At 42.4% G+C, this 26488-nt stretch overlaps 2 protein-coding genes across 2 annotated transcripts; both read left to right on the forward strand.

Annotated features, from left to right (window-relative positions):
- The first annotated feature begins 4057 nt into the window (after nucleotides 1-4057).
- LOC138068157 (putative DBH-like monooxygenase protein 2) lies at nucleotides 4058-12531 on the forward strand. The gene is made up of 4 exons (XM_068954233.1): nucleotides 4058-4366; nucleotides 7597-7743; nucleotides 10814-10897; nucleotides 12317-12531. The coding sequence occupies exons 1-4, from the start codon at nucleotides 4079-4081 to the stop codon at nucleotides 12317-12319; spliced, it is 522 nt and encodes a 173-aa protein (XP_068810334.1). The 5' UTR covers nucleotides 4058-4078; the 3' UTR covers nucleotides 12320-12531.
- Nucleotides 12532-13041: 510 nt separating this feature from the next.
- Nucleotides 13042-25753, forward strand: LOC104144420 (putative DBH-like monooxygenase protein 2). The gene is made up of 7 exons (XM_068954244.1): nucleotides 13042-13636; nucleotides 14360-14462; nucleotides 17495-17586; nucleotides 22140-22236; nucleotides 22453-22512; nucleotides 23515-23645; nucleotides 23934-25753. Exons 3-7 carry the CDS (start codon nucleotides 17495-17497, stop codon nucleotides 23962-23964), a joined length of 411 nt encoding a protein of 136 aa, XP_068810345.1. The 5' UTR covers nucleotides 13042-13636; nucleotides 14360-14462; the 3' UTR covers nucleotides 23965-25753.
- Nucleotides 25754-26488: the final 735 nt, after the last annotated feature.

A 26488-nucleotide genomic window follows, 5' to 3' on the forward strand; every position in this document is an offset into this window, starting at 1 on the left:
CCATAGTATGGGACCAATAGGGGAAGTGGAGGGAAATAACAACGTTGAGGTGAACAGAAGTTGCAAAAGCCAGCACTGCTGCAACCGTTGGTGTTTACAGGATGTAGGACACAAAACTGCAAGAAATCAAGTGGTGAGAACACAACTGTTCAGTGAATAAATGCTTATATTGCTTCTCTATTTGAAACCCCTGAGAAAACGTCTGTAAAAACTAATGGTAATACATACTCCTAGGTCCTGCTGCCTCTCAGGAATTTAAGCATTTTTCAAAAATTACACTCCACTGCCCCTCTTAGGAGGCTGCCTAAGTATCGCAGTCATAAGTCACACCCACAGTCACTGCTAGAGCACAGAACAGACCATGAAGATTGTAACTCTCGTGCCCTGTTCTTCCATGTGCTTCAGCCCTGAAGTTAGTTCTTTTATTCGGGGGTCAATAAAGATAATCACTTCATTTCATTAAAGATACCAAGATATTCATTTCATCAAGATACCGCAATCTTAAAATACGACAATCCGAATCCATATAACGCAAAGGTGCAGTTGAATGTGAGGCGTTGCCTGTACATTGGTTTCAGATCCGTCGCTAGTGTTCGAACGCCATCTAGTGTCGGAAGAGGTTGGTGTGTGCAAATTTGAGTGCATCGTTGTTGGCGTCTCTTTAATCCTCTCTACGAGAGTGATACGCCCACCAAATACAACTCACAAAACAAAGTGCTACAGTGGTAAGGTCTGTGCTTGCACCTAGAAAACTGTAGCTTAATCTTGGAGCAGAGAGTGCTTCAGGGTCATACCTCATCCCAAATAATAGCAAAAAAAAGCACCTTCCTTTATTTGGGGGTAGAATTGAGCCACAGGGGTGCAGCAGTATCTATCTGTACTAAATCAAAAAAAAGAAAAACTGAGGTTACTGATTGCTTTGCTGGATCAATGTACCTAAGAAACTCTCAGAACAAAATACAATAGATCTAGAGCAGAGCTGTTGCAGCTTCTTTTTTTTTTTTTTTTTTTTTTTTTTGAATATGTGAAAAGTTTTGGTTTCAATAAGCCCACATTTCTCGGAAAGAAATAGTTCAGCTGAAGGACAAGTGACCGCTGCTGCTTCTACATTTGTCCCCTTTACTGTCTCACAGACAGTGATCTTCTCACCATTTTACTCTAAATCAAAATTTAGCATATTTGCATAGGCCCCCAAAAACAAACACAAAAAAGAAATGAAAAGGTATATTTCAATCTTAGCGTGAGCAGAGCTGCAGAGTTGTGATACTTAACACCTTTATAAAATGAAGGACAAAGTCATGAAAATGGTACAAAAATATAACCATTTTAGACAGCAACGTTTAGTTTTGTTCCTATCACTCATCATGACAGAAGTGTCAAAATTATGAGAAATAGACTCCTTTGGTTGTCCTCACTCATGAACACTGACAGAAGTAGCTGTTTTTATGATGCTGTTTGTTTCCATCATTTATCCCTCACTTTGAAGAGGCATAAATGTGTTGTCCAGGCTGTTTATTGTCACTGCAGGCATGAGTCAGTTGCTTAAACATAGACATAAATTGCCATTTTAGATGTCTTAGTATGCTGAAGACATCCACATAGGGCTACCAGAGATGAGACAGGACTTGCAGGATACCCATGCCCTCCTATAGCAGCAGATGAGGCCCAGTAGAATACCACTGGTCATCTCAAACGAGACCAGATATCTATGTGTGGGCAGCTGAATTGAGCCTTAGGTCTGTATTGATGCCTAATGAACATGGGTGCCCTTATACATACTTAGACTTCTGTACATACAAGTAGGCATGTTAACATCAAATTAAATCCTGCCCTAAAGTTCTCCTGGCTAAGCTTCAGCCAGATTTTGGGTCTTTTCGCCTCAAGGCTGAGCTGGGAGGAGGGTACGATAAGAAGTAATTGAGAATTGTGTCAAAATAGGTGAACAGTTTTTAACTAAAAGAATGAGAAAATGTTTAGAGGATATAGAAATGCTGTATTTTGGATTCTTTCATGTTACTTAAGCCAATGACAAAATAGGTGTTTGGTCTAAGTCAGTCTAGGCTCCCTCTGCCGTTGATCACAAAGGCAACCTTTGACTGGATTTCCAGCTTCAATGGCTTAAGTTGTTCAAGATGAACATTGCCATTTCTTTCTGCATTTCCAAAATAAGACTCTGACTTTTTATTGCAAAATGGAATATTTTATTTAACTTTGACCCAGAAAACAAGAAAAGCTGTTAAATAACCTCAGCACAAAGTCAAATATTGTGAAGTGAAAGATAGATTGCTTCAGCTGGTTATAACAAGAAACCTGTGCTTCCTATTCTACCCTGCAATAAGTGATTGTTGAGCTGGGGAGAGCTGGGGCTTAGCTGGCTATGTGACCCTCCTCTTTCTTTGCACATTTGGCTCCTATATAAGCATTTAGTTTTCTAAAGGAAGGTTTTTTTATTTTCTTTCCCTTATCTAGATCTGCTGTCATTTTATAATCTTCTTCGGCGTGCTCACTGCCAATTTGTGGTATCTTCCTGTTCCTGGATATCTCTCCCACGCCCCTCAGCACTGGCATGCAGACACCACATCCTGCTCCAAAAGAATCAAAGAAACCACACAAGTCTAATCTTCATTGCAGAACTAAATCATCCCTCCTTGTAATCCCTGGATAGTCACACCTGCCAGCAGCATCTTGGTTGCATCTCCTAATCTCATGCTCCCCTTCATATGAGAAAGAGGTTTTTTCCTAATAAAAAGAATGCAGAACATGCAGCAATGAAAATTTCTCACCCGAGCTGCTCTGCAAAGCATCCTAATGCAGCCGTGCAGATTCTCTTTACTTTCTCCCTTTCCCCTCATTATTAACTCTTTCTTTGGGTTGCCCCCTAGAGGGTCCAAAGTCTATCAGTTTTGATATGTCCGTGCTGTCCTAACCTTGAAATATTCACTTTGCATTACCATAGCCCTTAGTCCTGCCTAGTGACACCAGCACAGTGTCTCAGCCCTCTCTTGGGCAGAGAATATTTTAAACACCAGTGTTGTATTACATAATTCACAAAAGGAACCACAAATACACTTGGCATCTACAGCAGGACTCTCAAGACAGTAGCCTAGGATCCAAGAAATCTTTGTGCAGTCTGATCTATTTAAGCTCTGTCCCTGAAAATCAGATTAGATATCCCTCCTGTGTTATTCATCTGTCCTGGGAGTGCTTGGCTCAGACTAACACAAATGGGCTGTTCTAGGCTTTCCTGGCAAGTACATAGGAGTAAACTACAACTTCCTTCAAAATCCACAGACCTAGGCTATGTTTTATAGTGGATTATGCAACTAGGCAAATTGGAGATGAGCTACACGAGCCATTTCCTGGCAAAATGGGTTGGATGCTTACTAGGGCCCTTTGTTTCTCATACCATTACTCTGGAAGGTCTCAGTGAGGGCAGCAGATGGTGTTCTTTCTTCCTTCCACACACTCCCACCAACGGTGTAGCGCATGAAACACAGCCCCAGTCCAGAATCGCTCAGCTGGAGAGCCTATACATTGCTGCTGCTACCACAGGAGCCCTCTTTATGTGCTCCAGTAGCGTCCTCTTAAAGCCATGGGACTGAGACTCATCAACCCGTTCCCAACACACTCGCCAACAATCATCACAACAGACAGTGGGGTGGCACACTTAGTGTCCATTTCAGCATTTGCAAGGCAAGTTAGTCAGAAGAACCCCTTTTCCTTTGTGAGCAGTGCCAGCCAGCATTCACCTGCTCATGGAATTACTGGGTAGGAGGTAAATGCTTTGCTGCTTTTTTTTTTTGGATGCACAGCACAAAACAGCTCTTAAAAATTTTGTGGGATGGGTGTGGGGGTGGCCTAGCACCTGTCTCACTGGGGTAGGGTGCCAGGATATATTATATAATAAGTGCTGATTTTCCCCACATGTCAAATTGGATGTAGGAGAGCAGTCGGTTTCCACTCCTCCTTTCTGGCAACAGGCCCAGCCTTATACATTTCCATATACGCTGGGCCCCTCATACCAGGACAGCTATCCATATGGGATCAGCAAGACACAGAAACTGTGCTGGTGCTGAGGATGGTGGTGATTCTGTTCTCAAGGATCAAAGATATGCTCCTACTCTTGTTCATCCCATGCCTTTGTTCTGGTCAGTCTGCACCTCCATTGCTGCGTTTCTCCAGCTTCCTGGATCCTTCTAACATGGTCTACCTCCGCTGGGACCACAATGAACAGGAGTTGATGACCTTTGAGCTGCAGGTCCTCACGACTGGCTGGGTGGCATTTGGGTTCAGCCCTCATGGAAAGTTGCCTGGATCTGACATTGTGATGGGAGGCATATTTCCTAATGGCAGCATCTATTTCTCTGTAAGTTGAAAAGACTTCCTCTACTTCCCCATTTGCCAGTGTCATGCTGTAAGTATATTAGCTTGAAAGTATATAAGCTCAACTGGCTGAAGATAGACATCTAGGGCCATTTGGGATGCTTAGTCTGTGTGGCCTCCAACTGACAGTGCAGAAGGGCTCAGGTCTTCTGCCATGTCTGCTACTCCCATGGAGATATCTCAGACACCCTAAGGCATCTGAGATATGCCAGATATGCCACCCAGATGGCACGAGAAGTTGTTGTTCAGGCAAATAAACTGAGCCTGTCTACAGGTCAAAACCACATCCAGAAGCAATTAGATATGACTAAAGCAATTACCTACCATGAGACTAGAGGAGGCTCCCAGAAGTATATCTTTTGATTCATCCAAACCGCAGGTCATTTCATCCAGAAGTTTGATTTGAAATGCTCACATTTTTCCTTATCAAATCTCTTGAAAGGCTAGATATAATTCAGGAAAATGAAAACCAATACAATTTGCCCCGTATAGATAATGAGGAGAAAAAATAGTGTTCATCTTCCCCTTGCACTTACTCCCTCAACTGTCATGATTTTGAGAAGGAACCCACAGCCCAAGTGTACATGGTTTGCAGTTTAGCTTTGCAAGGTGAAAGAGGTCTCCTTGGGATTAGCTCTGACTTCAATGCAGTGAGTGAAAGTCCTCCTACCTAAGTATAGATGTCAAAAAGTCAGGTATCTGGTTTAAGGTGGTTTTCTGGTTTTCCTCAGTAGTCAGTTGAGAGATGCATTCACCTCCAAAGGTTGCTTCCTCCTGACTATCTAAAGTGTCTCCATTAGGAATAAGATAGGACACACTTGGGACATGACTCTCTATCTTTCCACTGACTGAAGGCAACAACTAAGGTTAATGTTAAACAGCTGAAGTTTAGGAGGAGAGAATGCCACTGAAGGTGCTGAGTGAGAAATGATTTTGGTCTTTAAATGTGCAGGAGAAACAGGCAGTTTAATATTATCTAGACACAGAAAGAAAAAGAGTTTACACTGATGAAATGTTTGCAGCTTTTTTACAGTGTTTTTAGGTTGTTCTGCGGGTTTTAGTTCCTTATTCAGCACAAAAGCGAAGCAAGTTCTTAGCTGAAAAAATCTCCCTTGGTGCATTTCTAATGTGAGCTAAATATGGAGGGGATGAGGTAGCTAGTCTCACTTATTTTTCATTGGTGGGTTGCAAAACTTCTGTTGTAATATCCAGAGTTTTGAAATCTTTTTGTGATTGTGACATTGGGGGTGACTGAAGCTACAGAAAAAAATACATGCTGAGTTTAGGAGAAACAATTGCTTGTTCTTTATTTTTGACTGACGATCGAAAAAGAGTGATCTAAGGTAAAACTGAAGCATTTAATTTCATCCTAAAGGGAAAAACCTAAAATGAGAAATTGAAGTGTTTGGTTTCAAAATTATTAAAATGAAACATTCCATCATTTTCAGATGAAGCATTTAACAATTTAAATGTTTTTCTGCATTGGTAGCTAAAACTCTTTGGTTAAATTAAAAAATAATTTTTTTTAATCACAAAAGTTCCAGTTTTATTCAACTTTATTATATATCAGAAAATATCTCCAATTTTTCAGGTTTGTAGATATTGAAGCAAGCAAGCACGTTAATGACTACGCAAAACTACATTTGCTTACTAGGCTACACATCACACCTACCGAACCTAAGGTACAGACAGCTTTAAGGGAAAATAAGTTAGTCACTGAAAGGGACTCTGCGTGGCATTTTCTGTTTGCACGTCTTCCTTCTGCTGCTTCCTTTGCCCTCCTTGGTTTTTGTTTCAGTCATCCTCTATGCTGCAAACATAACAAAATCATTATCTGAGTAAGGATCAATGGGATCAAAAATGTCTGTTTTCACATAAGTTTTTTTCAGCTTAGCATTTACTGCCTCCCCCTTTCTAATATCTAACATCTAATATCTAATATCTAATTCTAAAGATTTTATTCATCTTTCAAGTAGCTAATTTTCACCTTTGAATTTTGTTCTTTGAATGAAAGAGTGTAGAAGGTAATTCAGAACAATAGGAAAACAGAAGATATATTCTCAAGCCATGATCTCTTCCTCTGTAATTGGAGCATTTGGGTTAAACAAAAATTGCTGAGAGTATTCTGACAGTCCAAAGCTGTGGGTGAATTCAAGGAGAAAAAGAATGTCCAAGAAGATACTGAGAAATTTAGCAAAAGGTGTAAACAGGTTTTGAAATCATCACTCCAAGGAGCAGAAATGGGAGGAGAAAATGCCAGAAAGAATTTCACATAAAACAATTCTTTCTTCAAGAACACTCTGTGAAAATTTTTATATTCTCATTATCTCTCTAAAGTTGAGTTCTGTAACAAAACTTTTGAATGCAGCACTTTGCGGCATATTAGGGATACTTTTGCTGTATTCTATTTCAAATCTCTCTCAGAAAGATTTTCATTTCATTTGCAGCCACTGCCTTCCCATTTCTCTGGTCATTTGAACTCCTTTGCCATAAAAACGTGATGTGGTCTCAGTCAGTCGACCCGGAGTTTGACTCCTTTTTATACTTTCCATTCCTTCCTGCAGCCGTGTGTACAGTCCTACCTTTTTGCCTTGTATTTTCATAGTGGTAATTATTGCAGTCCACTGTGTTCCCAGTGAGATTTTCACAGACCTTTAGATGCTTTTCAAACACTGCCTCATGTTTCTACACCTTTTTACTGAGTAACAATTCAATGTGATGACCTCAGTCATGTCTTATTTGACCTATAGGAATAAGTGTTGTTTATCTTTTTCCAGATGGTATGGAAAGTATAGCCAAAAGAAGTAAAATAGAAACTTTGGGGTGCCCAGAACATTTTATTTGAGCTAGTTCTGTTTTTCAAGAAGACTTAGTTTACTCCCCATCCTGAGTAGCTGAGCCAGATGTGCTAAAATGCCTCAGCCTGCATCAGGTCACTCTCACTCAGGGAGCTGGGATGACCAGAGGCCGTCCTCTAGGTGATGGGATGCAGTGGCTGCTGTTACCTTGAGCAGCTGGATGTGGTAAGCATTGAATGTAGCTTCTCTTTGGTGGGTTTGTGGAAAATATCAGTGAAAGCAGAGGTGCTTTTTCATGAAGGGAATACTTTGATAATTATTCAATTCCCATCAGCAATATTTAGAAATCTGACTTCTCAGACTGTAGGAAGTTTTCCTCTCCTCTCTATTGCTTTTACCACTGTTTCTTCTCCAGGATTGTCATGTTGTAGATGAGGCAACCCTTGAGGAAGACGAGAGCCAAGACTACCAACTGCTGTCACTGACAGAGGATGAGACCTTCACCACTATGCTGTTCAAACGCCACCTCCGGACATGTGACCCAAATGACCTGGATATCACAGTAAGAAAGGGAACTGATCAAGCAAGATCCCAAAAACCTCTGCTACTGTATTCCCATATCCTCCAGATCAGATGTGATAATGACAAGTTTTTCTCATAACAGTACAATACCAGAAATCTATAGAAAAATACAGGAACATATTGCCACATTTACAATCTCAGGAGCATTATATTGATATTTTCTTACAATATCTTCCACTGAAGAATTGGGAAGATATAAATCTCAAAATTTTCTGCAGCTTGAATGCAACTCTTCAAAATTATGCTTGTTTCTCTGCCTATCACTTGTTTGCCACATATAAAGAGACAGTCTGGTATTGGAGATGACATTTTTCATTTGCGTAAAGTCAGTACTTTGGTGAGAATTGTGTTTGGGAAATTCAGAATGATTTGAGAATTTTGATCCTTCTCTCTTGGAAGAGCTAAGTGTTGATCCTAAATGGCATTAAAAGCTTGGCCAACCCAAAATGTTTTTTTAAGACAGTGACTTTTCAAATACGAGGAAAAAATTGCTTTGTCAGAGTGTTCAAACACACTGAACACAGCTCTGTGTGTTTAGATACTGTTTACACTGTTTCACCTTTATTTCAGTGATTTCTCTGTATATCAGCAATATCTGAGGCTTAGCCCTCTCAGAAATCTTCTCTCGTAGAAGGCTATCAGGTTGGTTAAGCATGATTTCCCCTTCATAAATCCATGCTGATTACTCTCAATTGCCTTCTTGTTCTTCATGTGTCTGGAAATGGTTTCCAGGATTAGTTGCTCCACTACCTTCCCTGGGGCAGAGGTAAGGCTGATTTGCCTGTAGATCATCAGAGCCTCCTTCTTGCCCTTGCTGATGATAGTGGTGACATTTCCTATCTTCCAGTCATCAGAAACCTCTCCCGATCACCATGACCTTTCAAGGATTATTGAGAGTGGCCTTGCAATGACATTCGCCAGCTCCCTCAGCACTCGTGGGTGAATCCCATCAGGGCCTATGGACTTGTGTATGTCCAGCTTGTTTGAGTGTTCCCTAACCTGACCTTCCTCCACTGAGGGTGGCCTGGAATTTCTGAAGGCCAGTCTTACCTCTATCAAAACACTTAAACACAAAGTGCTACCGGTTCAGAACCCTTACAGTTTTTTCCTAGCTTTCTTCCATTTCACATACCACCATTTAAATATCCTGCATGTGTGTAAATGCATGCTCTAAGTAAGTATATGAAACAACAGTGGGTAAAGCTTTGCTAGAGTCTTTTCCCATCAGCACCCTCTGCTTTGAAAAAAAAAAAAAAAAGCTACTATAACTGTGTCTGGACAAGAGAAATCTTGTGTGTTGCACTGCTAACTTTCTGTTGTATGCTCTGGTGTAATGTCTGTGTCTGGGTATAACTACCTGTACCAAATATGCACATCTATAATATGTTTTGGCAACTTTTAACTGCATATGGTTAGTATATACTGTGTTTTAGTAAGCATGCAGTGATATAAGGCATGTGTTGTGAGATGAATGCATAGATATATGGTTGATGGGAAGGAATGAAGGAGTTTTTTCCAACAAAGCATTCTCATTACAGATGGACACAGCACACCTCATTACTGCATTTGGCACTGCTGACACAGTCCAATTCTTTAAAGGCCAAAGGTTTTCCAAATCTCTTTTCTTGATGAGGTACAGAGGCACATCTGACTCAACTGACCCCAAAATATTCTTCACTTATGACATGGGGCTGTACAATGTAAATATTGGACAAGAGTTTTGTCTTGCCTGTTAAAAAAATTCTCCTCTCTCTGCTTTCTTTGCAGAATTGATTATGTCCATGCTGGAGGTTTGGCTTGCACAGGTTGAAAAACAGGCATGGCTAATCTTGGAAGCATGCAAATAGAGCAGGCAAGAGGAGGAATTAAGTGTGAAGGGATGGGCTTGTTGTGTGGAGGATAAAGGGCTTCTTTGTTAAGAAAATACTGCAGGCTACAGCCTGTTCCTTTGATTAGAATATAGGGAGCAAAATACAGGTCTTGGTGCTATTGAATTGTGGTACAATTATCAACTCAGGCATGCATGTATGCAGCTCTAGTTTCTCTTCCACATATAAAGTTTCTCACCCATATAAAAATATCTGTAATATACTGAATATATTTAATGATACCTATCTTAGTATCATGGCAATAACATGATATTACAGAGAACAGAAATCCTGGGAGTACATCAGGAACAAAACTTAGTCAGGTCCTAGACTTTACTGTTGAGCAGTGCCCACTTGGAGATGTGTATAGTTGAACTAAGGTCCTGGAGCAGAAGAACAGTGTGGAGCTCTATTTGCATAGAACACGTCTGGCTTTAAGGCTTCAGGACTTTCTCTCATGTGGAAGACAGAACCTCTTATGATTGAAGATGAAAGTATTGGTGCTCTCTAGGTCCCAAACTGTACCACATCCTTGGTAGGCAGAGAGAGAATACTGGCTGTGGCATCAGTGGTGGCCCTTGAACACAGACAGCTGAATGAGTAGCCAGGGCAATTTATGGTGTGCCTAATTCTGGAGACTCAGTAACCCTTCATCAGCCAGTACTCTGTCCCTGGTCAGCTCTGAGGAACAATCTACCATCTGTGATATGTTACAGAAAGACAGAGTATCTCAGAAAAAGGGAGGTACACATTTGTGCTCTGCTTGTGACTCCAGAGAACGGGCAGTCAAAAAAATTTGATGGAACGTGATGAAGGTTTCCTACACTCAGTTCATGTTATAATAGGCAAATTAGTAATGCAACTCCCTTTTGGAAAAATACAGAAGAAACTTAAGTAGAAAAGAATTTAAGATCTGGCAAAGCTGACAAACGTATTTTCCTTTCACCAGAATACAGCTTCATCTTCTTGACCTTTAGTCTTTTCTTTAATTGCTACCAAAAACCCATCAGTCTCTTGCTAAATGCATCATCCTACCTTTCCCTCCTGAACTGGAGGACATGAGTCTTGTTCTGGGTTCCATTCTCCTTGGACTTACCTTTGGCTTCTCCACTCTCACGTGTACATTATTGGATTGCTAGGGGAACCTTTTTGTGACTTGTGTATCTCTGTTTTTTTTTCCAGTTTGCTGTTCCAGCTGAAGAAACGAAGTATGCCTGTACCTTTATCCCACTGCCCATGGTCAAACAGAAACACCACATCTACAAGGTACATTCCTAGGCAGTCTTACTGGGGAAAATAGGACAGGGCAGATATGCCACTTGAATTCTGCTTGCAAGTCTGTCTTTTACAGCATTTTCAAACTGTACATTTGGGAGCATTCCCTATGTCTTTCACTGCTATTGGGATGAGTCAGTTAATTTGTCCACCTTGTGTGGAGACACACTCTCTGTCTTGTTTCTGGCTTTGGAAGCATTGTTGTCTATATGTACATCACACCTGAAGGAACCTTTCTACAAGTCTGACAACTCAGTGTAGTGACCTCAGGCCATGTTACCTATAGGTATCAATGAGAACAAAGGTAGCCTCCAGAGTTTTCTGTATGTGAAAAGAATGCAAGGACTGTTACTATTGTTCTTGAAAATTGCTAGCAAAAGGCAAAACTAACAATTTTTGCAGTCCAGTTTTCAACATAAAATATGCAAAATCAAGGAACAAATAAAAGAAACAGGATTTTTCCATGGTAAGCCTTGTTTCTTAAGATAAATTTGCTCCAAGGTCAAGTAACTCTTCTTAGTTTTGCAGTCTTTGAAGGTTTAAAAATAGATGTTCCACTGAAGTGATATAGGACAGAATTTCAGAAGAAAGGATTTACATGGACTGAAAAAGTAAGGATTTGAAAGTCAGTCCTATAGAATAAACTGAGGAGTTTTATTCAGCTCTGGTGGTAAACATCAGGACTTTGGGATCTGATCTCACCAGTGCTGGTGAAAAGTCCAATGATTAATGAACAGATACAGGTTATTTACAGGCTTATTTTTAACTATCTTGATAATAGTTGTTTTGGCAAAACTGAGGGAGCAGTGAATTATAGTGGACTTGAGATCAAGGTCCCTGAAGCTGCTTTGCAGCCAAGAAAATACTGTATGAGGTAAATTAATTACATTCCTAGTCTGGAATCGCACTGCCCAGCATAAAAGGTCAAATAGACATCCCTGTTATTCTGATTAAGGGAAGGTGTTTTAGGGGAAGATGCAAATCTGTCAGCCTCCCCTCCATCCCGGGCAAGGTGATGGAACAGCTCCTCCTGGAGGTCCTCACTAAGCATGTGGAGGACAAGAAGGTGATCAGGAGTAGTCAGCATGGATTCACCAGAGGGAAATCATGCTGGACCAATCGGATAGCCTTCTATGATGGGATGACTGGCTGGGTAGATGAGGGCAGAGCAGTGGATGTTGTCTCCCTGGACTTGAGCAAGGCTTTGGACACTGTCTCCCATCACATCCTCCTAGGTAAGCTCAGGAAGTGTGGGCTAGATGAGTGGACAGCGAGGTGGATTGAGAACTGGCTGAATGGCCGAGCTCAGAGGGTTGTGGTGAGTGGCGCAGAGTCAAGTTGGAGGCCTGTGGCTAGTGGTGTCCCCCAGGGCTCAGTCCTGGGTCCAGTCTTGTTCAATATATTCCTCAGTGACCTGGAGGAAGGGACAGAGTGCACGCTCAGCAAGTTGGCTGCCGATACTAAACTGGGGGGAGTGGCTGACACACCAGAAGACCGTGCTGCCATTCAGAGGGACCTCAACAGAGCTGGGCGGAGAGGAACCTCCTGAAGTTCAACAAAGGCAAGTGCAGGGTCCTGCCCCTAGGGAGAAATAATCCCATGCACCAGTACAGGCTGGGGGCTGACCTGCTGGAAAGTAGCTCTGCCGAGAAGGACCTGGGAGTGCTGGTGGACAACAAATTAAACATGAGCCAGCAGTGTGCCCTTGTGGCCAAGAAGGCCAATGGTCTCCTGGGGTGCGTTAGGCAGAGTGTTGCCAGCAGGACGAGGGAGGTGATCCTGCGCCTCTCCTCAGCCCTGGGGAGGCCTCACCTGGAGTGCTGTGTCCAGTTCTGGGCTCCCCAGTACACGAGAGACATGGCACTCCTGGAGAGAGTCCAGCGGAGGGCTACCAAGATGATTAGAGGGCTGGAGCACCTCTCCTAGGAAGAAAGACTGCAAGAGCTGGGCCTGTTCAGCCTGGAGAAGAGAAGATTGAGAGGCGATCTCATCAACGTGTACAAGTATCTGCAGGGGGAGTGTCAAGAGGATGAGGCCAGCCTCTTCTCCGTGGTGCCCAGCAACAGGACAAGAGGCAACGGGCAGAAACTGAAACACAGCACGTTCCATCTGAACCTGAGGAAAAACTTCTTTCCTGTGAGGGTGAGTGAGCACTGGAGCAGGTTGCCCAGAGAGGTGGTGGAGTCTCCATCCTTGGAGATATTCAAAACCCGTCTGGACGTGATCCTGGGCAATATGCTCTAGAGGACCCTGCTGGAGCAGGGGGGTTGGACTAGATGATCTCCAGAGGTCCCTTCCAACCTCAGCCATTCTGTGATTCTGTGAAATCCATTCTGAGATAATGGGCTCTGCTGGATACATACTGAAATGAGTAGATAAACAATCATCTTCAGTTTATCATCCAACTTGCAAATCAGACTTTATCTGTTTGCCCAAGCTCCTGTCCTAGGAAATTGCTAGCAAAAGGCAAAACTAACAGCTGCTCTGCTCTTCCTGATTGCCCAGGAAAGAAATATTTTAGGATTGAAAATAACTTTTTTTGATTCTGTTTCTTGTTTACAGTTTGAACCTGTAATAACACCCCACAACATAACTTTGGTTCATCACATTCTGGTTTATGCCTGTGGCAATGCCAATGTGTTACCCAGTGGCATAAATGACTGCTACGGAGCTGATCCAGATTTTGCCCTGTGCTCTCAGGTGCTTATGGGCTGGGCTGTTGGGGGAGAGGTGAGTGTGAAAGGTTCGTTCCGTCTCCTGTTTCTTGTTATGTCACACAGTAAGGCTTTCATTTCGACCTTTTAATAACATTGCCATTAATTTTAGAAAATGCTCCTTGTGCTAGTATCATATAAGAAGAAGTGTACCTACTTGCCTTATCTTTTTTTTTCTCTCTCTGCCTCTTTTTCAGCATAATAAAATTAAAAGTTCTGTTCAATTGGTGCTTCTGATTAAGTGGTCAAGTTAGTAGCCAGGGCTGCACAAATTTTAGCATCTGCCTTGTGATAGTCATTCTGCCTTTCAGGGCAAAATATATTTTGTATTTCTGTAGTATACATGTAGATAGGGAGGGAGAGATAAAGGAGATGAGTTTTAGATGAAGCCCTTAGACTCATTTTATTCATATTATGCAATGCCAATGCTGATATGAAGTTTACTGCAAGAGTGTACATGTGCTTTATACACATTTCATATTAAATAGAGTATAAAAATAAAAATGAAACCAATCAAAAGGATAAAGGAAAAATAAAATTTCAAATTTTTTCCTTTTTCCAGCAGTATTTACCACAGTATTCCGGTTTGTAACAATATCTAAATAAATATTCACAGATGCAAGAAAATCAAAACTTTTTTGTGTAAATTTTCATTCTCTCTCAATCAATGAGAACACAGAGGAGAGTTAAAAACTAATTGTTCAATATAATTTTATTCCTCTTGTTTCCTTTCCACAAGTCCTATCAATTTCCAGATGAAGCTGCGATCTCCATAGGGACATCTTTGGACCCTCAGTACATCCGACTGGAAATCCACTACAGCAATTTTGACTTGTTACCAGGTGGGTAGTACTGGGCAGTTATTTGACAAAGAATAGCTTAAGGATTGAAATCTCAAACCTCATCTACATACCTATCAGCTGCTGCATGGAATCCTTCCTTAGGGTGTATTGCTTAGCACAAGCTTCAGGACAGTGAGACGAAACTGGCGGGGCTCCCATTCAGCAAGGGATTTAAACTGTGAAAACTCTGATAGCTCTGCCTGCATAGGTTAGACATGTCTTTTTATAGAAAACCTGAGCACATCTGTCTACTGTGATACTAGAGGGTATGTGGGAGCATTGGGGAGAACGTCAGGGAAACATGGACATAATGGAAAAGAGCAGCAGAATGTGAAGGGACAGAGCGGCTGAGGGAGAAATAGATATATCAAGGGTCAGGATGGAGCTTGGAGAATATAATAATACCACCTTACACTTCTGCTGTAACCTTCAGCACTCACTTCCTATGACAGATTTTGAAGGCTGCCACCATGGTATTTGTTATCATTTTACAGAAGGTGAAATAAAAGTGTAACGTGATTTTATGGGACCTATCTAAGACTATGACCTAGATGCACTGTGAGTAAAGATGCACTCCCAGAAGATGTGAGACCCTGCACCTTGCATGACTCTGATGCTGGCTATTACAGTGCATCATACCACTGAACGTAGGAGAGCTTAGGCCTCCCTGCTGATCTCACCTGACCACAACAGATTTGGGAAACAGTAACTATATGTGCTGTTACTTCAGGCCTCAGTTGTAATAAATAGCCAGTGTTCCCTCCTGAAGAAGGACAGGGAAGTATCCAGAGTCAGCACAGCAAGACCTCCTCCTATCTGAGGATAGAGATAAGATGGAGATATAAAACAGGAAGTACAAGGGACTCAGTACAAATATGAACAGGACAAACTAATACATATAGGGTGCTAACAGTCAAGCAGGGAATATCTAGGTGTCTGGGTGCTGGGAAAGATGAGGATTCAGACTTGCACAGGATGAATCAAAAGCCGAGAAGCAAAGTCGTGTAAGCCAGAGATGTTACTGGAAGAGCTGTTGAAGGAGTGTTCATATTTGTTTTAAAGGTTTGATCGACAGCTCAGGGGTACGAATCTACTACACACCAGAGCTACGAAAATATGATATGGGGATTCTGCAAACAGGCATCCTCACTTTCCCTGTACATTTCATCCCTCCTGGAGCAGAAACCTACAGATCTTACGGCCTTTGCAATACTAGCCAGTTTGATGAAGTGAGTGTGGGGAAAGCCATATGAAATCCTTCTTGACCTTTCCCACTTTGGACTTTTGTCTTGCTCTAGACACATCCAAAATCAGTTTGGTGCAGGGTATCATATTAGCCTCATTTCCGTGTGTTGCAAAATGAATACCTACTCCAGTATGACTGTTTAGAAGAGAGCCAAAGTTTGGCATAGCAAGGTGCGGTTAAGGGCACCTATAAGGGCATCTATTAGCAGAGCCATGTGATCATGTCAGAACCACGGCACAAACACCAGTTCCACCCCATTTAAGTGGAAGGAAAAAAAAAAACAAAGGAAGCAGAGACTTCCCAGGACCCCAAGGGAGGCCTTTTTCCTAATATAGGTATGTAGTACTGGTGTAGGATGGCAGGTGTTAGGCTGGGAGGTTGTGGTGCCAGCTCTCAGGTCAAGAAGGCATCTCTAGAGTAGAGATTTAACATCTGTCTAAAAACAGCCAAGGGGTTGTTAAGGATAGTCAGGCTGATGGCTTGCATGACCCAGGGGTTCCTCTCCTCCAGGTCTACTAGATGGGAGGCTGACACTTTTCTCCTTTCCCAGGCCTAGTCCGTGCTGAGGCTGGGGGCAAATTTCAAAGAAACAGCTACCCTCCACCCCACAACACACACACAGAGCAGTCTCAGCCAGTCACAGCCAGACCAACACAAGCAGGAGAACAGTATGGTCATCATATAGGCACCACCAGTGCCCACATAAGCGTGGACAACACAAATGATCCGATTTTGCTCCTCCTCTCTGGCTAATCAGGCTTAAATTTCACTAATGGAGCAGACACACTCATTTACTGAGCTACCATACCTACACCTGCGGGACTCTCCGACCTCTGGCCGAGACCACAAATCCTTCCAGCATCTGTGTCCAGACCCTGGATCTTGGGTCTTTCCAGGTTTTGGTGTCCTCCTACTTGCAAGCTAGAACAGCTTGAAGTTTCCTAGTGGACCACCCCGCCTCACCCTAAATGCACAGACACACACACATGTATACACAGAATAGAGAGCACTCTTGCACAGGAAATAGTTGGGAATAGGAAGATAGTATAGACTGTGGTGATCAGGCACAGGACTTGGTCAGACAAGCTTACTGACCAGCAGTCTGCTTAACAACTGACCTTTTCTATTCCTTTCTCCATTTTCCCATTTCATTCCTCTCTTTCTCCACCTTTGATCTTTATCCTATAATAAATTTTGTACATTCCCACTTAAAACATCCCACAAGTTTCACACAGTCCCACAATCCCCCTTGAACACCACATAATAAGTTTGTTTCTTCCTAAGAGAGCTATGGTAATCTTGTTTTTCTTCTTATCAGTTGCAAATATCCTCTCTGCTTCAGGGTTATGCATGGATGGTTCCTTTAATGGTCCATTGATCAGTCTTAAGCTTTCTACTCTTGCTTTATCCAGTATCTTCTGGTTTTCTTATGGTTTGTGTATCTGCAAATTTAATTTATTAGCTCTCCTGTATCTTAACTTCGTTTTTTGTGTTGAACAGTTCCTGGCAAGACATCCGTGCAGTATCCAGCATAAGATATCACAAACTCAGATACCTGTGTCAGGGTACCTAGAGCAAGAAAAGCGATTTTCAGAAAGGATCACCACAGCAACCTTTAAAGAACTAGTGGGATACTGGAGGGAAGGGGCTGAACCTTCTTTTCAAAAAAGTTGTTTAGCTGACATTTACAGACATGCCCGTCAGGCTTTGGACTCCATAGGCAGGCGTAAGATGTGATGCTGGACCCTGACTGCCAGGCTCTGACCTTCTCCATTTTGCACTGCAGATGAACGGGACACCAGTTCCAGAGCTGCATGTGTTTGCCTACCTGCTTCACACCCACCTGTCTGGCAGAGGAGTGAAAGTTGCCCAATACCGGTAAGAGAAGCCAGCTCTGGGGCCCAGTCCTCCTGGGCTGGAGTGGCTGAGGTTCATGTTACTGAGCTAGTCTCTATTTGTCTGTCAGTGCAGGAGACTTTGACTGGGAATCAGCACTGTCTGAATTGCAGTACAAAGAGCTACCTCTTGAGGAAGAAATGTCAATTTAGTGGAGAGTAGGACTGAGACTGAGACTATGCCTAAACAGTTAAATAAAGAAGGCCCAGGCAATGAGCTCAAGCACTGGACTGCTGCTTATCCACATTGGTCACGCCTAGAAGGTGCCCTTACACAGACTTGGCCTTGCAAGCCGGATGCAGGCGTAGTCCTAGGGATTGCTTTTGCCCATTCCCATGGGCTGCATGGGCAAAACTACACCAGGTTTGGCTTCCTGCACAGTCCTCCCATACTAAAGACTTCAACAGAGCTATGCACCCCCTGATCACACCCCAGCCCATGAAGCACAGTTTCAAGCTATGAAAACAGTAATGTATGGTTGGCAGCATAGCATTTGAACACTACTTCAGCCACTTTGAACTGGAAAATAAAAAAGAGATAACAAATAATTGCAACTTAGACCAAAGAGTCATCACACAGCTCCAAGTGTTTGCTAGTGTGGATAAGAGACCTGTCTCCTCATTAGGTTTCTAGTTTCAGAATAACTCAGCATGAGACAAGAATCACACCACAACCAGTAAGACTGAGGCAAGCAGTTAGTCATTTGCCACTTACCCAGAGAACAATCCATGGCACTATTTTATTTAGCAATATGAGTGCCTGAGACTACATTCTGTTAAAGTACTTATGGTGAAACCTTCCAGACCAAATTCCCTGACGACCTGCACTTCATTGTTGGTGCACTCTCCAGGGTGTCATGTGAATCCCATTTGGAATGGCAAGAGGAAACTTTGCCATTGACTGGCCCTTGCAGTGTCCTCTGGGACTCTCCCTTGGATAGTCTGCAGGTTCCATAGATGGGAACATTTGCCTTGAACCACACAAATCCTGCAACACATTGCACAAGATGTGGCCTCACATGGCTTTGCTGTTACTTCAAATCCCCAAACCCTTGCACCGTCTCATATACTGCCTCATAAACTGATTGACTCTTTGCAGAAACTCCACACACATTGGACTTGTCATGTAGCCACAGAAGGAACCTGAATTGCATTGCGGGCAAGCTGCAGAAGACAGGAGAGTGCTTGGCCCCCAAAACTAATGCAGAGCCATCTAGTCTAGCAGGGGAGATGTTGTCTGGTTTGGCCTCTGAGCACACACATGAAATATCATTCAGAATAATCTAGATTGTTCTAAAGTGGCACAGCTGCCCTTATAGATAAACTTTCACAGGTATCCTAAAACACCCATGGGCACCCTACACTCAAACAGGCTTTACACACACTGGTCCCTGCCATTCTTCATTGTCTGACAAAGGCCAGCCTGCCATTCTCTGGCCTACTGTGTCTTGGCCTTTACCAAGATCACTTCTTAGGAATGAAAAAGTGTTAGCTCGGATCACACTCTCTTGATCCTGGATGTGCTTCTTGGGGATCGCATTTGGCATGGGCAATTGGCTTCCAGTACACTATGCAATGCAGAGGGCTGCTACCTTAGTACTGGCCTCACTTTGAGCAGGCCTCTCTAGCCACTCCCCAGGCATGCTAAGGAATGGAGCCAAGAGACTAGAAGCAACTTCAAAGGCAACCTCAGAAAATGGAAATAACACAATTTTCTGATGAATATTTTTCCATCTCTGGCCAGTGGTATCTGCAAAGCAGCAGCCTCTACAGCCTAACTGTGACATGCTAAAGGCAGGCAAAATGCTTCAAGAACCTCAGGAAACACATTTCACCTGCTGTAACTGGATCAACGACAGGAGAATTTTATAACTCAAAAGGTGCATTGTGAATAAGCCCATCTCCCTGAATGAGGTTCCCTATAGCTGTCTGTGGCAGCTCAGGAATAGCATGCATCTGTGATTATTTCTTGGAAGAAGGGCAAAGGACACACCAATAAAATCAAAATCTAGTAGCATCAAAATCATCTCTCAGTTTCAATGCTAGTGATCTCCAACCCAAATTGGCCTTGGATTGACATTTGGATTGCTATGCTAGATAGCAAGAGAAGGGGACTGAATCTTTCCTCCATCTTGCTAGTTAGCGCCTTCCAGGTACATACCTCAAGTAGCAGGGAGTGATATAATCAGAAGAGGTACTCTTGGGCTTCAGAAGAATGTGGAAGATTCTGCCTTTTACAAGGAATCACTTCAAGTCTGTCTAGAGAGAACTACAGTGACAGTTAAATTTATTTAGGATGAGCATATATCTTAGAAAAAGATTTTTATATACTTTACAGAATCACAGAATCACAGAACGGCTGAGGTTGGAAGGGACCTCTGGAGATCATCTAGTCCAACCCCCCTGCTCCAGCAGGGTCCTCTAGAGCATATTGCCCAGGATCACATCCAGACGGGTTTTGAATATCTCCAAGGATGGAGACTCCACCACCTCTCTGGGCAACCTGCTCCAGTGCTCACTCACCCTCACAGGAAAGAAGTTTTTCCTCAGGTTCAGATGGAACGTGCTGTGTTTCAGTTTCTGCCCGTTGCCTCTTGTCCTGTTGCTGGGCACCACGGAGAAGAGGCTGGCCTCATCCTCTTGACACTCCCCCTGCAGATACTTGTACACGTTGATGAGATCGCCTCTCAATCTTCTCTTCTCCAGGCTGAACAGGCCCAGCTCTTGCAGTCTTTCTTCCTAGGAGAGGTGCTCCAGCCCTCTAATCATCTTGGTAGCCCTCCGCTGGACTCTCTCCAGGAGTGCCATGTCTCTCTTGTCCTGGGGAGCCCAGAACTGGACACAGCACTCCAGGTGAGGCCTCCCCAGGGCTGAGGAGAGGCGCAGGATCACCTCCCTCGTCCTGCTGCCAACACTCTTTACCTTGCTTGGACCATGCCCTGAAGCCCCCTCAAGCAGACTCCAGTCCAGAAGGTCAAATGTTTGAAACACCTTCTGAATAGAGATGATCCAGGAATAGGCAGAGTTTGAGGTGGCTATTTTTTCAGGGATTTTTCCCAGTAGCACATATAATGTCTGTGTTGCTCTCAGTCACTTGCCCAGTTAGCGGAGCTTCCAAACGCTTTGGAGTTTGACCAGCATAGAGCAGACTGAGGTCTTATTTCTAGTAATTTAGGGCCTTTCTGTGGTAGGCTCTGGCTGTTTTTCTCTAGACGGTGTTCTTTCTGGAGCCTTTCATTCTCGGCCTCAGTAGCACAGCCCTATTTCCTTTTTAGGGGCTTAGTTTCAGAGTACCCCAACATGGGCCAACACACAGCCAGTATGAATGAGGGAGGCAAAGCTGTTTTGTTCCAGACTATAGTAATAGCTTTTGGCTCCTGCTCTTCAGGCAAATTGCATAGTACACATAAACTGTGTGTTACATTAGAGAGCATCTTGTTTCTTGACTTGGTTCCCTGAGATGCTCCCTATCTCTCTACCATCACTTCCACTGTGGCATTCAGGTACTGCTGAAATTTGTTTAATCCTTGCTATGCTCTAGTACTCTTTTCAAGAAAAGGCATTAAAACCCTCAGCCATATGGCAGGGCAATACTGAAGGGCTTCTACAGAGATTGCTGGTTTGCCATGGCCTTGGAGAGCAGAAGAGGTCATAGCGTTATACTGGCAAGAGGGTCAGGGAGGCTGAGCCTCTGAAACTGTATACGGACTGCCTTATGCTATGCAGACCATGAGGTAAAGGTTCAGACAAGCCCTGACAAAGTAGTGTGGAGGATGCCAATGCAGGCTTTTGTGAAGTCTGGTATTCAAGTCAGGTTCCTTCCTCCACAGGCCAATTTTGCTAAAAGGCATAGCTGAGTGATGGTATAAGCCCACCAGTTCATGTGCTTAGAGCTGCCAGGAGTCGCAAAGTTGGCGCAAGCAAGAAGAATCTGTGACAGCTACTAGAAGGGCCTTGCCATGGGTGCCACAAGAGTTTGTTTGCCTTGCTCTGATGATGACCTAGATGCTCCTTGCAATGTGCAGTGTGGGTCTACCTGGGAAGATCTAACAACATGTAACAGGGTTGAGAGAGGTGGTGCTCAGAAATAGTATCGCAAAGCACTGTATAGAAGTGGGAAGGACAAATTTACACCTGACACTTGTGCACCTCAAGGGTCTCCCAGCTCTACTGGGCTAGAGCTTGAGAGTCTTTCTGGAGGGGGAGGGGGTTGTAGTGCAAGTATTGGAGTTCTTACTTACGGAATCCTAGACTGTCTTCCAAAAGGCCAAAGTTTCAAGGCACAATAATTAGTATGATGTAAAAAGTTCTGATCTGGATTCCAGGCCAAAGAGAGTTGGGTGTGAATTTTAAAGTGTGTGCTTTGGGGCTGATGGGTCACTAGAAATACATTCCATGCATTATGGCAGAAAAGAAATCAGGCATGATTTCTGGAGTAGATTTTTCTGGTTTCTATTTATTTCTTCCAGGAACCAGTTATTCCATACCCCTCCATGCAAACACTGTAACTTTCTCCCCTTCTTCATCTTTTTCCAGGAATGGTGAGCAGCTGGGGATCATCTGTGAGGACAATAAGTATGATTTCACATTGCAGGAGATTCGGGACACGAAGGAAATCGTCACAATCAAACCAGTATGTTCCTCTTCTGGGATATAGCTGTGGGCTGGGAGACTGGGGAAATGGTTAGTGTTAAAGATATCAGAACACATTGACACACTTTTTCCTTCACTCTAATTTAGATTTTGGCCTATTGTTTTCACATAACTTCCTGGTTCCACATGTTGGAAGTGGTTGTTTTGTGTGCTTTGCCTGTACAGCTCTGACAGTGTGACCTACTGTGTTCCCTAGGGGGATGAGATCCTGGTGGAATGTAGCTTTCAGACACTGGATCGGTCAGGGATTACTTTCGTAAGTTTGCTTTTCTACCTCCAAATTATTCATTGCATATCAAATTAATTTATCCCCATTAAAATCTTTTGGGCAAATAAGTCTCTGTTCTCCAAGCAAACACAGCTCTGGCAAAAACTTCTTGTGTCAGTGAAACACATCCTGAGGCATGCTTCCTCCAGTTGCTCCATAGCTGGAGAGCAGCTCTCCAGCAAGCTCCTCCTAATAAAGGCATGTGAACAGACCCCAAGGCAATCTTACATTTAATATTACATAAGCTAACTCTTGTCTAAAGACTCAAGTTCAAATAGTGAAATTTGCAGCTGCACTGGCTGAACGACTGGATTTAGTAAACAGGCTGAGGTCAAATACAGAAGCTGACCTAAGCCAGATCTAATTTGGACTTCTCAAAATGTATATTCTTTTCAGTTCTCCTTGTTCAGATCCCAGCCATTTGTTTAATTATGCTCTTTTGCAGAGTGTAGCACTATGTAGCACTTTAAACTAAGCCTCACGCTGACTTATTTTAGAGAAATGCCATGTAGAGGAGTTAACAATGCTATTGCAATTAAAAATATGCACAAGATACTGAGATTCAACCTGAAGAGGAGTCCGGATTTTGTATCCACAGAGAGTGATACTGCTTGATTTGACTGACCTCATTCCAAAAATAGGGATAAATGGACAAATTCTGATCTAAATATAGATCAGAATGATTCAGATGATTTCCTGGCTGTTTTAGTAGAGTTTTGCAAAGTTTCAGATTTGGGGATCCCATAGATTGAAATACAAATATGATTGTCTCCCTAAAGGAAAGAATAAGTAGGTTTAGATTTTAAAGACCACAGAACAACCTGTTTATCAGACCATTGGGAAGATCCTTTGATTTTCTCTGTATCTAACTCCCAGACAAACAAACGGATACATCTTTTTCACCACACAGGAGAGGAGGGACACAATGAGAAGAATCCTTCTCCTTATTGTGTCTCAGTAGACCTCTGAGTCATCATTGTATCTTTGCAGGGTGGGCCAAGCACCATGAATGAGATGTGCCTCACATTCCTCTTCTACTACCCTCGTAACAACATCTCCAGTTGCATGGGCTACCCTGACATTTTATATATTGCACACATACTGAAGCAGGAGGCCTCAGAGTGAGTCTGGAATCAAAAATGTTTCTCAGCAGAGTGGAGTTAAATGTAGCTATGAAAAATGGTAAATGGAAAAATAATGAAAATGAGATGTTGCTGATAGGGAAGATACGGTCACCTACCTGGATCTGTCAAGTTAAACTCCCTTGTTGCAGGAATTTATCAACTGTGCTACCTTACCAGCCTCTTTATCCTTTTTTCCCCCTTTCCTTTCTTTTTTCTATTTTCTTCATCTTCTCACTGTTTGTCTTCTGCACTTCCCCATTGTCCCTTACCTTCTCTCCAGTACAGTGGAAGGAATGATGGCCATGGACTTTGTTGACTGGGACAACGAGACCATCAAAATTGCAGAGAAAGCAACCAAGGAGGCAGATCAAGTAGTCATGATTAAAACAATTAATGTAAGTGTCTCCTGCTGAGCAGTTTGTGGTTGGGGAAACAGAGTCAGCTCTGAGGTTCTGAGAATAAAGCACTCTTGAGAGAGAGAGCCAGCACCCAGCACCTTGAATGACACCACTTGCTCAGAGCTTATCCACAGCTATAGGAATTGAAAGGGGCAACCCGAACTATGAAGTCCTTTCTCTTGGGCTGCAATTGCAACCAACTGTCCAACAGAAATTTCGTCATCAGTTAGCCTTGAACTAACAGAAAAAAACTCTTGTATCTTGGTAATGTATTAGCACTTAACAGGTGATACTGTGGAAGGGCATTTTTGACATAAGGTTATCACAAGGGAAGAAAATAGTGCTGAAGGTCCCTCAGGTGATATGCATAGAAAAGGAGTTAGGATAAGCCAGAAAATCCACAAACACACCTTTCTGGCTTTTATCTTTCTAAATGCATTTCAGTGCTTCAAACTGATAGCTACTCGCCTTATAGATAAATTAGGAAGAAAAAATCTTGAATTTGAGAAAGGATCAAAATTCCATTTTCCTCTCCTCTCTCAGAGAACTTTCCTGCTATCAGACTGCAGACCCAAGTCATGACTTTCTCTAAGATGACAAATTTTGTATCTAGATAGCAAGAAAATTGACAAAAAGACATTCAAAACCTGCAGTCTATCCCAAGGTCTAGTTGGTCCCACCTTAATTAAAAGCAGAACATGTGATTTTATTGTTCCTTCTTTCTTTTCATTCCCAGGAACAGCAGAAAAATGAGACAGGTCTAATCAGAGACATAATTATTCCAGAGCGGGCTGCCTGTCACAATATTTCTGAAAACCTCTCATTGTCAGGTCTGAGGGCTGCCACAAATCTTCGTTTGGCTGCAGTGTGTAGGTCTGAGTCATCAACCACCAAAGAAATGTCTTCACTTCCTCTTCTTTCTCTCACACAGCTGGTATTTGCTTGGCTTATCTAGTCCTCTGAGCCTGGGATGTAAAGGGCAGAATACTAGCACAGATCAACAGCCAGCTGAAGAAGTCCCTACTGTTACCATCTGGTAGCAGGGTATTTCAGATCTGATGGCCCTGGAACCATCAGGCCATACAAAGATATTTATGTAATAGAAAATTCTCTTCCTTTGGCAGAAATAGGTTCAACAGGCATTGGCATTTATTTTGGTTTCAAAAAAAATACTTTCTAGTGTAGTTTGTTCTGAAATCAGAAAAGCAATGTACTATAATGCTGTAAAGAAAGGCCTCTCTTAATAGCTGCTGAAGTGAAAAAAAAAAATCCAGAGCTTCCATAGATAGGCTACTACCCTATATTTACTCACTAGCGTTTCAGTAATCTAGTCTCAAGCTATATATATACTCCCTGTACTTAGGTCGGTATAGAAAACTAGGCTCCTTACTTATTCAAACACGTTAATTGCTAATCCAAAGAATGCATTTGATTCTAGAAATTGTCCTGCCACATCCAGCAACAAAGTATGCATTTCCAAAGAGTGAAGAAGTGCCGTGTAGTCATTGGCATAAAACTTACCTGCTGATTGCCATGTAATAATGAGGCAATGTCTGGGTGTTTATTAAATCGTAGATCTGAGATATGCTCCAAACGTGAAGATCGAGAACCCTTTGAGAATCCCTAAATATACAGTTAGTCTATCAGGCTAGGTTTTTTTGTTTTCCTTTCTAATGATACATGTATTTTTTTTTTTGCAATGTGACATCTGAGGACCTGTGATTCTGAAATTAAATTCAGTGTTGCTCCAACTTCAACATTGTCGTGATTTTATACAAAGCAGGACAGGACTACCAAAAAAATCCATCAAAATGTTCTTCACAAACCAAGACCCATTCACATCGAATGTTTTATTATAAAAAATTCTTGATAGTTTATTGTGAAGAGCACATTTTTACTTTCTTTTCTTTTCCTTCATTTTTCTCAAAAGTTCTTTTTTCAGTAGAAACATTCCAGTTAAAAGAAGAACTCTTTTATATAAAACATGAAAGTGGAAAGGAGGTGAAAAGCCTCCTGGACTATATGTGGTAAAGAATGTTGTGTTTCGTTTTGTTTTTTATAATATGTCCTGGGCAGACCATCATCCAGAACGCAGTTTTTTTATTATCAACTCATAATGCTATACTATGAAAGCCAAAAAGTTCATTTCAACTTAATGGGAGTGTTATTGCATAGCGTGATAGCAGTAACATATGGCTAAACAAGATATTTAACTTAGAGTTCCTCTGGAAGTTTTTAGAGGCATGAACTGAACAAAAAATATTCCATGAAGACACAAAACAGATCTATTGTATGTATCATCAAACACAAGAATAATATCTTTGCAAAATCTATTTCATTTTTTTTTAACAAAAATCCTCCTTTTTACATGCCATTACATTTCTTCTTCTAAGGCAAGAGTTCAAAAGTGTCTGTCCTGTCAGGAATTTCCCACCACTTCTG

The sequence above is a fragment of the Struthio camelus genome, chromosome 1 (genome assembly GCF_040807025.1).
Source record: "Struthio camelus isolate bStrCam1 chromosome 1, bStrCam1.hap1, whole genome shotgun sequence".
NCBI classification, from domain to species: Eukaryota; Metazoa; Chordata; class Aves; order Struthioniformes; family Struthionidae; genus Struthio; species Struthio camelus.